We start from the raw sequence: 12221 nt of genomic DNA on the forward strand, positions 1-12221 counted from the left end.
CCCAGAGATCAGGACTCTGAGATCACCACTTGGGCCCAAACCAGGAGTCTGACGCTTAATCCAGGTGCCCCAACAATCTGTTTTTGATGTTTAACGAAAAAGATCTAGGGGCCCCTGGGTGGCTCGGTGGTAGGGAGCATCTGCCTTTGGCTCAGGTTCTGATCGCCTGGCCCTGGGATCAAGTCCCGCATCAGGCTCCCAGAGGGAGCCTGCCTCTCCCTCTGCCAATGTGTCTCTCATGAATAAATAAAATCTTTTTTTTTTTTAAAGAAAAAGAAAAAGTTTTCCCCAGGAAATCCTAGTGGCAAATCTGAGTTTATTTTCTGTATGCATAACTTCAAAAACACCAGACAGGTTGGCCCCAATCCCAGCAAATCCGTTTCTCCTCTAACATCTGGTAACGATATGGCACTGGGCTGGGCCACCACGATGCCCAGCTGTGGTCTACTGAAAATTCTCTCAGAGCTGCGTCCTCTGCAGAGGTGGGTGGCAGCGGACTTCGGTAAGAGCCTAGTGACGTAAGTGAAGGCCCACAGTGACGAGTTCGAAGTCAAGCTGGGGGTGGGGGCGGGGTTGCCCAGGCGCCGCTAGGAGCAGATGCTCACCGTTACACCCGCAGGGGCGGGGAGACCCTTCTCTTTTACATCCCGACCGTGGGTGCCCTCACTCCATCTTAGTCCTCACGTTAGAGTGCAGGGTGTTGGGCGTAATCTCCGCGCGTGGAGTCCGCTGTTTCTTCCGCGCTTACTCAGATGAACAGCGCGGTCGGTGCGTTCGTCTCGCCGAGCGGGCGAAGCCCCCCGGGCACCGAGCCACGGGCCGCGTTTCTATCTTTGCTTTCGGAGCCCTCCGCGCCCCACGGGAGGAAGCCGGGGCTGCCGGGCAGGGGTATTCAGAGGCCGGGCCAGGGAGAGGCAGGTTTCCACTGCTCCGAGAGCGTCTTATCCGTCTGATGCCCGCCCTGCTGGGGAGCTGGGCAAAGCGAGCGGTGTTGGGACCCTCCGGCCCGGAAGCCTGGGCTCTCGGAGCGCTCGGCGCCTGCGGGTCGCACCGGGCGGGGCTGGCCCGTCGCGAGGTCGCGGCCACCGCGGCGGGGGCCGCCCCTCGGCGGGGGCCGCCCCTCGGCGGGTTCCCACGGCCGCCCCGCCCCCCGGTGCCTCCGGCAGGCCCGGGAGCCCGCAGCGGGGGCGGGGCGGGGCGGGGCGGGGCGGGGCGTGCGCGCGGACGGGGCGGGGCGGGGAGGGGAGGGGAGGGCGGGGTCCTGCCCGGCGGCCCGGCCCGCTCCCCTGGCCCTGCGGCGCGCCCCGCGGGACCCCGCGCGGAGGAGGGCCGGGGCGGCGGGCCGAGGGCCTCGGGGGCCGCCCTGTGGCGCTGCGGGGCGGGGTGCGGGGGGCAACATGCGAGCCGGCGCCGCGGCTCCACGGCTGCGGACGCGCGCGCCATGCGGGCTCCCTGGGGCCCGGCGGGCGGCGGGCGCTGGTGGCGGCGCGGGGGCCGGGGCGGGGGCCGGGGCCGGGGCCGGGGCCGGGGCCGGGGCCGGGGCCGGGGCTGGGGCCCGGCGTGCGGCGCCCCCGCGCTGGCGGCCGCCGGCCTGCTGTGCACGGCTCTGGCCGCCTACTCGTGCTGGGGGCAGCTGCCGCCGCCGCCCTGGGCGCCGCCCGCCCCGCCGCGGCCGGTGGGGGTGCTGCTGTGGTGGGAGCCGTTCGCGGGGCGCGCGGGCGGCGCCAGGAGGCCCCCGGACTGCTGGCTGCGCTTCCGCATCCCCGGCTGCCGCCTGCTCGCCGACCGCGCGGCCTACGGGGAGGCGCAGGCCGTGCTCTTCCACCACCGCGACCTCGCCAGGGGCCCCCCGGACTGGCCGCCGCCCTGGGGCGGGGACCCGCGGCCGCCGGGCCAGCGCTGGGTGTGGATGAACTTCGAGTCGCCCTCGCACTCCCCGGGCCTGCGGAACCTGGCGGGGAGCCTCTTCAACTGGACGCTCTCGTACCGGGCCGACTCGGACGTCTTCGTGCCCTACGGCCGCCTCTACCCGCGGACCCGCCCCAGCGACCAGCCCCCGGGCCCGGCGCCGCCGCTCGCCCGGAAGCGGGGGCTGGTGGCCTGGGTGGTGAGCAACTGGGACGAGCGCCAGGCCCGGGTCCGCTACTACCGCCAGCTGAGCCGGCACCTGCCGGTGGACGTGTTCGGCCGCGCGGGGCCCGGGCGCCCGGTGCCCGACAGCGGGCTGCTGCACACCGTGGCGCGCTACAAGTTCTACCTGGCCTTTGAGAACTCGCAGCACCTGGACTACATCACCGAGAAGCTCTGGCGCAACGCGCTGCTGGCCGGGGCCGTGCCGGTGGTGCTGGGCCCCGGCCGTGCCAATTACGAGCGCTTCCTGCCCCGCGGTGCCTTCATCCACGTGGACGACTTCCCTAGCACCTCCTCCCTGGCCGCCTACCTGCTCTTCCTCGACCGCAACCCCGCGGCCTACCGGCGCTACTTCCACTGGCGCAGGAGCTACGCGGTGCACATCACCTCCTTCTGGGACGAGCCTTGGTGCCGCGCCTGCCAGGCCGTGCAGGCCGCCGGGGACCGGCCCAAGAGCGTCCGCAACTTGGCTCGCTGGTTTGAGCGGTGAAGCCGCGCTCGGCCGGGTGGAAGCGGGGAGGGCAGACGGTCGGCGTCTGCAGCCTCAGCTGGGCACCTCCATGACTGCTGGACCAGGGGTCGCGCGGGTTTCCAGACACCCATTGTGGCTCTAGGGGAAATGGTGATCCAGCAATCAATATCCTTCGGCACAAAACCTGGGTGGGCAGGATCCCTGGTTCTCATGGTTTTTTGTTTTGCACAACTAGCGTTTGGGCTCTGTCTGCTGTACATGGGTGTCACCTGAAGAAGGGAGCCCTTCCTCACCTTGTAGCCAGTGCCAGTGCCGAGGGGAAGAAACACCCTCTCTACCAGAAGCCTTTGACTCCGTTGCTCTGACTTTGCTCATTGGTCGCAGGCCCTGTTTGTGGCCTGTGCTGAATCCAAATCCATGGGCACTGCTCCTTGACTCTGGCTTCAGTGAGCCAGTGAGCAGCAAGCACCCCCCCCCCCCCCCCCGCGCGCCGGTTTTAGAAGGAGGCTTGTTGCGGAATAGCGAAAGGACTAGGGCCACAAGTGGGCCTTTCCGTCTGTTGGTCTGTTGGTTGAATTCTGCAAAGCCTCACCTAAGAAGGGAGAGGAGGGTGGTCCAAGAATCTGTTGGCTGTTCCAGAATAAGTACTTTTTGTTCCCCTGCCCTATGAATGCAAAGAAGATGCTAGATTGTCCTCGGAGAAGAGTTCAGATGAATATATATATATATATATAAGTGTACCTCACTTTTACACAAATGTGTTTTTGAAAAGCTGCTTTTAAATCAAATCCCAAATTCACTGCTTTAGGCGAGTTCAGGATTTACTGCAACCCTATGGAAAAATCCCTTTACAATGTGAATGATCATCTCCTAACCTTTTTCCTCTGTATCTATGTTTTTCTATGACCTAGATTTTTTAAAAAGCATAATTACAGATGTGAAAATAAAGCAGAAGCAACCTTCTCCCCTCTTTCCAGAAAACCAGCCTGTGTTTACAAAGAAGGAAGCCACAGTGTCACTTTCTGCAAAATTACTTGTTCTCTTTTTTACCGGACCCAAAATTGAAGCAGGAATGTCAGTCCTCCAGGGGTACTGGCATTACCTGTCGTCAGAACAATGAGACATTGTACAGCATTATCGAATCATGGAAGAGGAAGAAAGTTTCATGGTGTCTGTTAATGCCAGTTTTTGTTATGGTCAGTTTTTGGTTGACTGTTTAGTTGTTAGGGAATAGAACTAAATTAGTGCCTGTGGTGAGCTTGGGCTTTCTTTAAAATATAAATCTGCAAGGTTCCTCGGGGCCAACAGGTTCCGTTCCTGATCTGCCTGGTAACACAGTATAACCTCACATTTCTTGTGACCTTGAGACTGTGTCATGGGACCAATTTTGAAAATATGGGCATTGACTCGAAAAGTTGTTGAATGAACAGTATATTCAGTACGTGTCACAGTGTGCCTACTCTGTGCCAAACTGCACTTTGGATGCCAGGAAAGACGCAAAAATGTGTAAGGCAAGGAAGGTCCTTTCCTTTAAAGGCTCTTCGAATCTGCCATTGCCAACAAGTAAAGAATTAACTTTGATAAAATCAGTTGGCAGAACTATTCGTTTCAAGTGACATTCTGTAATGTAGTACAGGCTGTAGGTCAATTATTAGAAAGCCAGTTGATTTACAGCCTCAAACAATGGTTTCTTTTTTTCTCCTCCATTTATTATAATAAGGACCCTCAGTGGCTGATTATTCTGGGTGTGGTCCAAGATTAATTAGGTTCATATAAACTTCTGCTATAAACTGTAATTGTGCATTTGATTAGGACAGTTAGCTGAATCATAAAATAAGTTTTGTCTCTGTGCATTTGTTGCAGACTCACTTAAAGAGCTCACTGGAATCCAGGTGCTTCGATTCTTCCCTTTCCTTAAAAGGAAAAATTAGAGCCCACGGATAAAACTTCCTTATTAAAATATTATAGCATGGGTGGAATTACAAAGTATCAGCCAGCCAATAAAGAATAAGGAAAAATTTTATTTTTAAAAAATATTTTATTTATTTGAAAGAGAGAAAGAGTGTGCACAAGCAGGGGGAGGGTCAGAGGGAGAGGGAGAAGGAGACTCTTATGACCTGAGCTGAAGCCAGATGCTTGACTGACTAGGCCACTTGGGTGCCCTGAAAAATTCTCTTCTTAAAATGAGTATTTATGAGGTGTTGGCCAATGATCTTGGTGTTATCGAGAATCTACATGGGGCAGTGGGAGAGTGGATTTTAGAGGTAATCTGGCTTAGATTTGAATTCCAGCTATGTGACCCCTGCAAATTAGTAATGACCTTAAGCCTTGGATTTCTTACCTGTAAAAAGGAGGAGGAAAATGCCTCACAGCTCATTGTGAGCATTTGGGGAAGTAAAATAAATAAAGGTGCTTAACACAGCAGTCAATTGGTGAAAGAGAAATTTTTCCCTTTTTTTACAGTGATTTCAGGTGCCTCCATATCCATTTGTATGTCTGACATTAAATCTCAACATATGTTTCAGGATATATCTAAAATAAAAAGGGGCCTCATATTGTGTATTTCAGATGTATCACTAAAGCTTAACTGTATTATGTCAAAAATCACCATTGCTATTTACAATTGAGCTTGAATTTGCAGAGTAAGAGGAAACACCTATGCTTTCTTTGAAAAAAAAATTAAGTTATATAGTTACATGAGTATTTTACTGATGCTTTTCTTAGTGGTGAGTCTATTTAAAGCTAACCACATTTATTAAATATTTAGCATAAGGAGAGTATACTTGCATTTTTATTTATGTGCAAACTTAGGGTATGGAACAATTTTTTTTAGAAATCTGATCTCATCAAAGAGTAAGAGAAATACGCAGTTGCTCATTTTATGTTATTTTCTTTTTTTTTTTTTAAATTTTTTTTTTAATTTTTATTTATTTATGATAGTCACAGAGAGAGAGAGAGAGGCAGAGACACAGGCAGAGGGAGAAGCAGGCTCCATGCACCGGAAGCCCGATGTGGGACTCGATCCCGGGTCTCCAGGATCGCGCCCTGGGCCAAAGGCAGGCGCCAAACCGCTGCGCCACCCAGGGATCCCCTATGTTATTTTCTATATCATTTTAAGTTGGGTGGGTTAAAATTCATGTCCATTAATATAAAAATTATATTTATACGCATAAAAATGCGTATAAATGCAACATGTATATTCAGAAATGTCTTTTCTGTGATTGTCATGCCCTCCCTTTATAAGGCATGGACTTTTCTTTCCAATTCATTACAAACTTAATATTTTGGGCACTTGATGACTCCAATGACATGAGTGCTCCCAAAATGATGCTTGGGATCAGGAAGGCAGTCTGACTTGCTATCAGTATTCACACTCTTTCCAGTTTCTAAGTCCTCCCCTGGTGGTCGGTGAGAGGAGAGGAGGCGGCTTCACGGAAAGAGTTTGCAGCGTGGAGTAAGAACCTGGACATGTGGTTCTGCCGCCTTCTGCCCCCGGTCCTGAGTAGGCAAGTCACTTAGCTCTCCGAGCTCTAGCTTCCTCCCTTAAAATGCGCGAATGCCCCTGCAAAATGAGGATTAAATGTGACTGTGTGTACCAAAGTGCTTTGTATACTGTGAAGTGCCATACAGTTACATATACTCTAAATTTTTAAAGTTCTAGAACAGGATGAACAGACTTTCTCTGCAAAGGGCCAGAGTAAATATCTCAGGCTTTGCAGGCCATACAGTCTCTGCTGCCACTAAACTACTGATGTAGCTCAAAGGCAGCCATTGACAGTGTTTAAACAGATCAGGTGCCTGGATTTAGCCACCGTTTGTCAACTCTGTGCTAGGCTTTCAGAAATAAAAGGAACTTGACAACCCACCTGATGATACTGTATTTCTTAGAAGGGATTTAAGAATTGGAATTAAAGAATTCTGGAGGGAGATATTCCTGGGTTCCTAGATCAGCTTTGCAACATTCCCTGATTGTCTTGTCTTGGATACATCAGCTAAGCCTTCTGGGTTTTGATATCCTCATCTCTAACTGAAGGTAATCATCTATAGTTTATGGAACTGTTGGGAGAATTAGATAAGACACTTAAAGTACTCAGTACAGTGTCTGGCACATAGGAAGTACCTGGAAGATGTTAACTGTGATTATGACCTGTCCATTCTACAGAGGAAGGAGTCCAGACCTGCCTGAGGTTACAGTAGTAGCGGCAGAACCTGCCCTACTTGTCGCAAGTCACAACACCTTTGAGCCTCTGTCACTTGAACTACAAAATGAGAAGATTGGACAGAGTCTTTTCTTGGGACCTTCTAGTTTCACTTGCCATCATTCTGCCAAGTGACACCCCAGGTCTTAACTAATTCATCTCCCCATGTGCCTTCTTTACAGTCTGAAAATGACTTCCTACCCAGCAGCAGTAAACTGGCAGAAAATCAGGCAGCAGAGAGGGAGACTCTGCCTTAGCGTCAAAATATATATGTGGACACATGTGCACATGTATATATTAAAGTGTCACATGCCAGGGAACCTGGGTGGCTCAGTAGGTTAAGCGTCTGTCTTCAGCTCGGGTCGTGATCCCGGGGTCCTGGGATGGAGCCCCGCATCAGTCTCCCTGCCTGGTGGGTTGCCTGCTTCTGCCTCTGCCACTCCCCTCTGCTTGTGCTCTCTCTTTCAAAAAATAATAAAATATTTTTTTAAAAAGTGTCACATGCCTTAGATACGAGAGAAGGGAGCCAAGATTTTGGTAATTTGGTGAATAATTGCATTGAATACATTTCAAGTCATTTTTGGATGTATCTCAGGGACTTTTATGCTACACATTCTTATAAAAATCAAGTGTTTATGTATGCATGTTCAGATTATTTTGATGAGATGATTAAAGTATTAAAATGGAAAGCAACTCCTTGCTTATAATGTGTATCACTAATGTGTGTGACTATGACACATGGGATGTTTCTTGGTTGAGGGATTTCTATAAGTTCATCTGTCCTAGATTGGTGACTAAAATATGATGGTTTTGTCTCTTCTGAGTTGCACCAGGTCTCATTCAGCTCGTCCTTTTATCTTTCTTGCCTGGCTTCTTCACTTTAACCGGGTGACTTGTTTCCAAGGACACAAGTAGTGTTTTCCTTTCTCTCATCCCAATTGATTTAACTAAGTGCTCTAACACACTCCATGTACTGTCCTGACCTCCTGTTTAGTAAACCAAATAATGCCATTTTAAAAGAGTTGGAATAAAGATTGGGAACACGATGGCAGGCAAAGGCATCCTTCTTAATAGCTGACGCTCAAATTATTGTAAAGGGAAAAATATTGAATATATTGTCTGCATTCCTTTTACACACACGCACTCACACCCACACCCACACCCACGGATGTGTTCCTCTCAGTGCAGATTGTGAAAACCAACAGTGGCCAGCTGAGAGTAGGAACAGGAGTGACAAGAAAGAGGATTCAGTAGTGAGTACTCAATAGCGAATAATGAATGAGTGGAAAGGAGTAGGCACCATAAGGTAGGACAGCTGGTGAGCATCCTTGGGGAGTGGAGAGGAAAAAGGAAAAAGCAAAGACATTGGGGCAATCGAATAAGCAGTGTTTGAAGAGAAATGAGAAGAGCAGTTAGAAAAGGAGGGGGGAGATAAGAGCTGATTGACATGGAAAGAGACCGGACCAAGGAGGAACAGATGCACCGAAAATGAGGGAAGAAAGTAAACCCATCATTTGGTGCACTGCTGAAAAGAAAGCTTTGTTCCAGCTTGAAACGCGGCATCTGTTAGCACATGGAAAGGGAAATCAAGAAGTCTGAACTCACTGACAGGGAAAGCCAGGACTTCAACAAGGAGTACACTAACATTTCAGCAGATACATAAAACTGCCCCCTGATTCATGATGAGAGATGCTTGAACTCTTGTGAATGCTTCTTTTTATCTTGGAAAACTCACATGCATTGCAGGTTTTTTGTTTGTTTTTGTTTTAATTCCCAGTTGGTATATTTCAAGCGTACTCAGTATCTACTTGTAGAGAAATTTATTATTTTTTAATGTAGCCATAATCACCAAATGACTCCTTTGAAGAAGACCAGAAGAACATAAGAGACTCAGTACATGGGATCAACTTACTAGTTTCTTGGAGAATCCTATGATTAAACAATTTCAAGTAAGTTATAAAGGACTGAATTTTTGAGATCTTCTAATTCATGTCTTTTTAAAAGATTTAGTTATTTTAGATAGTGGATGTGCAAGTGGAGGGAGGGGCAAAGAGAGAGAGAGAGAGAGAGAGAATCCTTAAGCAGAATACTCTCCCCCATGTGGGGCTTGATCCCCAGACCTCAAGATCATCACCTGAACCAAAATCAAGAGTTGGACACTTAATTGATTGAGCCACCTTGGTGCCACATTAACGAGCATGTCTTGTGAGATCACAAACTAAGTCTTTTTGTTGTTCTTTTCAAAAAGTACAAGGACTATAGTCTCTGGTGTCAACACTTGCCTACCTGATAGTTTTCACTAATACTATAGTTAAAAATAAATGTCATTAGTAAGTATTACCTTGAAAATGACTAATCTCTATAGAGATTTTGCTATCCTAGCAACTGGAAACACCTGTTCTTACCTTATGATTTTTCTTGTTCTCCTAGGTTAGGTAAACATTTCAGAAATCTCTTTTACACTACCTGAAACTTACTCTGAGATACAATTAAGCACAATTATCTTAGCAGTCAAGTCTTTAGATAACATTGAGTCTTATTTAGTGATTTACCAAGGCTCCTTCTTTTGGAGGCACAAATTTGTGACTTTTAAAAAAGAATTGTTTGCCAGAGTTCACTAACATTTATTATTTATTAGACTCCTACAGAATACAGGGTGCTTTCTCTATATTTTCCCCCCTTTACATTGAAGGCATTGTGATAGGCAGCCTCTATGATCACACGCATTGGTCCTTGTCCCCTGGTATCCATGCCCTTTGTAACTATCTCCCTCTAAGTGTGGTCTGGATTTAGGGACTTGATTCTTTTTGTTTGTTTGTGTAAGATTTTATCTATCCATTTATTTGAGAGAAAGAGCACCCATGCGCATGTGCCGGAGCAGAGGGAGAGACAGAGAGGGACAAGCAGACTCCCCAAGGGAGTGGGGTGAACCCAGGATCCTGAGATCATGACCTGAGCCAAAATCAAGAGTTGCATGCCCAAAGGACTGAGCCACCCAGGCACCCCTTTTGGGACTCATTTCTAATGAATTGAATATGGCAGAAGAGCAAAGTTGAAACTTTGAGATTGGGTTGTTAAAAGTTTGGTTTTCTGTTTTGGGAGTCCTTTCTTCCTTTCTAGCTTGCTAACTCTGAGAGAAACCAACTGACATGATGTGAACTGCCTTGTGGCAAGAGACTGAGGAAGACCTTCTGGGCTACTCAGGTGAGTTGCCCCATCCATCAGCTCGAGAGGAACTGAGTCCTGCCAACCGGATGAGTGAGCTTGGAAGCAATTCTCCCCAAATTGAGGCTTCAGATGAGTGCCTAGGCCTGGCTAACATCTTAATGGCAACATTGGGAGAGTCGAGAAATCAGAGGCCCACAGGTGCATCATGCCTGCATTCCTGACCCACAGCATTTGTGAGATGACATGTGCTGTTTTAGGGTTTGGAGGTATTCATTGTGCAACAATAGATAACAAATACAGTCATTATCCCTATTTTAGAGATAAGTAAACTGAGAATCAAACAGGTAAATAATGTACAATTATGCATATAATACCCAAGCCAGGATTCCAAGACCTGTCCTTTTGGTTCCAAATCTTTCTTTTCTTATAGTGTTCTGCTTTTCACTAAGTCTAAGTCTTGCAATATTTGTCATGTATGTTCCTCTGTCCTAGTTTACATGAGTTATATCAGCTACTGATACGGGCAATCTTCTCAACTACTCTCAATTTGGATTTGCGCACTTGTAAGATATGGGAACATATACTTAGCACTGGCTTACCAGGAAGCTTGGTGGGACTTCCCAGTCTGGACATTTGGAAAAAAGTAGGAGCCAGAATGGGGAAGGTGCTACCCAAAGTTGGCAATTTCTTTGAATGGTTGCCAGCAACTCTTAACATGGTATTTACAAGAGCCTGGAGACCTTGTGGTGAGGGCTGATATCAAACTAACAGCAGTCGTGGTCTTCTGAAGTAAGTACAAGTGTCTCCAAGTAGACAAGACTAGGGCCAGATGGGTAGCAGCAACCTTGCTGTTCAGATGATCAGTCCATGTGGCTTAAAGCAAGATCACAGTCCTATGCTAGGAGGGCAAGAAATGAGGTCCAGTCCCTAGGGGGATGAAGTTGGTTGGTAAAAGCTAGAGAAGATCCCAGGTCTTTTGAACGGGGCTTGAGTGGTAGATGCTGAAAACACAAAGCCATTCCTTCTGGTGCCAGGTTCCTTATCGTCATGCTAGTTTTTTAGTTCTCTGCATTCTCAGTGACGGAATGACAGCGGATACTGGCCACATGAAGAAATAGTGATGGCTCTTGAGCAATGTGTAGCTGAATATAGCATTGATTTCAACTCCTGACTTAACTGTAGCCATGGCACTGGATTTTCTCAGATACCCCAATTTGCAATATTTTGTCATATATTCATAGTTATCTCCATTAAATAATTTTGGATTTTAAAACTGTACCATAACTTTGGAGGACAGCGTCCTTGCTCACAGATTGGTGATTATAGATTTATGTCATCTGCAATAGATTCCCCAGTTCAAGCTGGACAAAATCCTTTTGGCTGTGAGTGAGTAAAAAGAAGGGTGTACGTACTGGGGGCTGGGGAGATGCTGCTGAGCTGCCCACTGGGGGCTTTGATTATTCCTTTGCTTTTAGAGAACCAGAAGTTTAGGGATTGAAGGTTTACTGTATTCAGGAGACGCTTTCTTGGATTGAATCTGAAAATCTTGAATGACACTTAAAAAAAGAAAAGAAAAGCTTTGCAAAGGGACTTGATAGCAACCTACAGAATTTTGATCTCCCAATATGCCTGATGAACACAGATGCAAAAATTCTCACCAAGATACTAGCCAATAGGATTCAACAGTACATTAAGAAGATTATTCACCATGACCAAATGGGATTTATCCCTGTGATGCAAGGCTGTTTCAACACTTGTAAAGCAATCAACATGATAGATCATATCAACAAGAGAAAAAACAAGAACCACATGATCCTCTCAATAGATACAGAGAAAGCATTTGACAAAATACAGCATCCATTCCTTTTTTAAAATTATTTTATTTTTTTTACAGCATCCATTCCCGATCAAAACTCTTCAGAGTGTAGAGATACATTCCTCAGCATCTTAAATGCCATATACAAAAAGCCCACAGAAAATATCATCCTCAATGGGGAAACACTGGGAGCCTTTCCCCTAAGATCAGGAACACGACAGGGATGTCCACTCTCACCACTGCTATTCAACATAGTACTGGAAGTCCTAGTCTCAGCAATCAGACAACAAAAAGAAATAAAAGGCATTCAAATTGGCAAAGAAGAAGTCAAACTCTCCCTCTCTGCAGATGACAAGATACACGATACTGTATGTAGAAAACCCAAAAGACTCTACCCCAAGATTGCCAGAACTCATACTGCAATTTGGCAGTGTGG

At 47.8% G+C, this 12221-nt stretch overlaps 1 protein-coding gene across 1 annotated transcript; it reads left to right on the forward strand.

Moving 5' to 3' along the window:
- Positions 1 to 405: 405 nt before the first annotated feature.
- Positions 406 to 5023, forward strand: FUT4 (fucosyltransferase 4). Its single transcript, XM_055320371.1, has 3 exons — positions 406 to 502; positions 678 to 1166; positions 1536 to 5023. Exons 1-3 carry the CDS (start codon positions 406 to 408, stop codon positions 2618 to 2620), a joined length of 1671 nt encoding a protein of 556 aa, XP_055176346.1. The 3' UTR covers positions 2621 to 5023.
- The last annotated feature ends 7198 nt before the right edge of the window (positions 5024 to 12221 follow it).

Source organism: Nyctereutes procyonoides, unplaced genomic scaffold, assembly GCF_905146905.1.
Source record: "Nyctereutes procyonoides isolate TBG_1078 unplaced genomic scaffold, NYPRO_anot_genome, whole genome shotgun sequence".
Classification (NCBI taxonomy): Eukaryota; Metazoa; Chordata; class Mammalia; order Carnivora; family Canidae; genus Nyctereutes; species Nyctereutes procyonoides.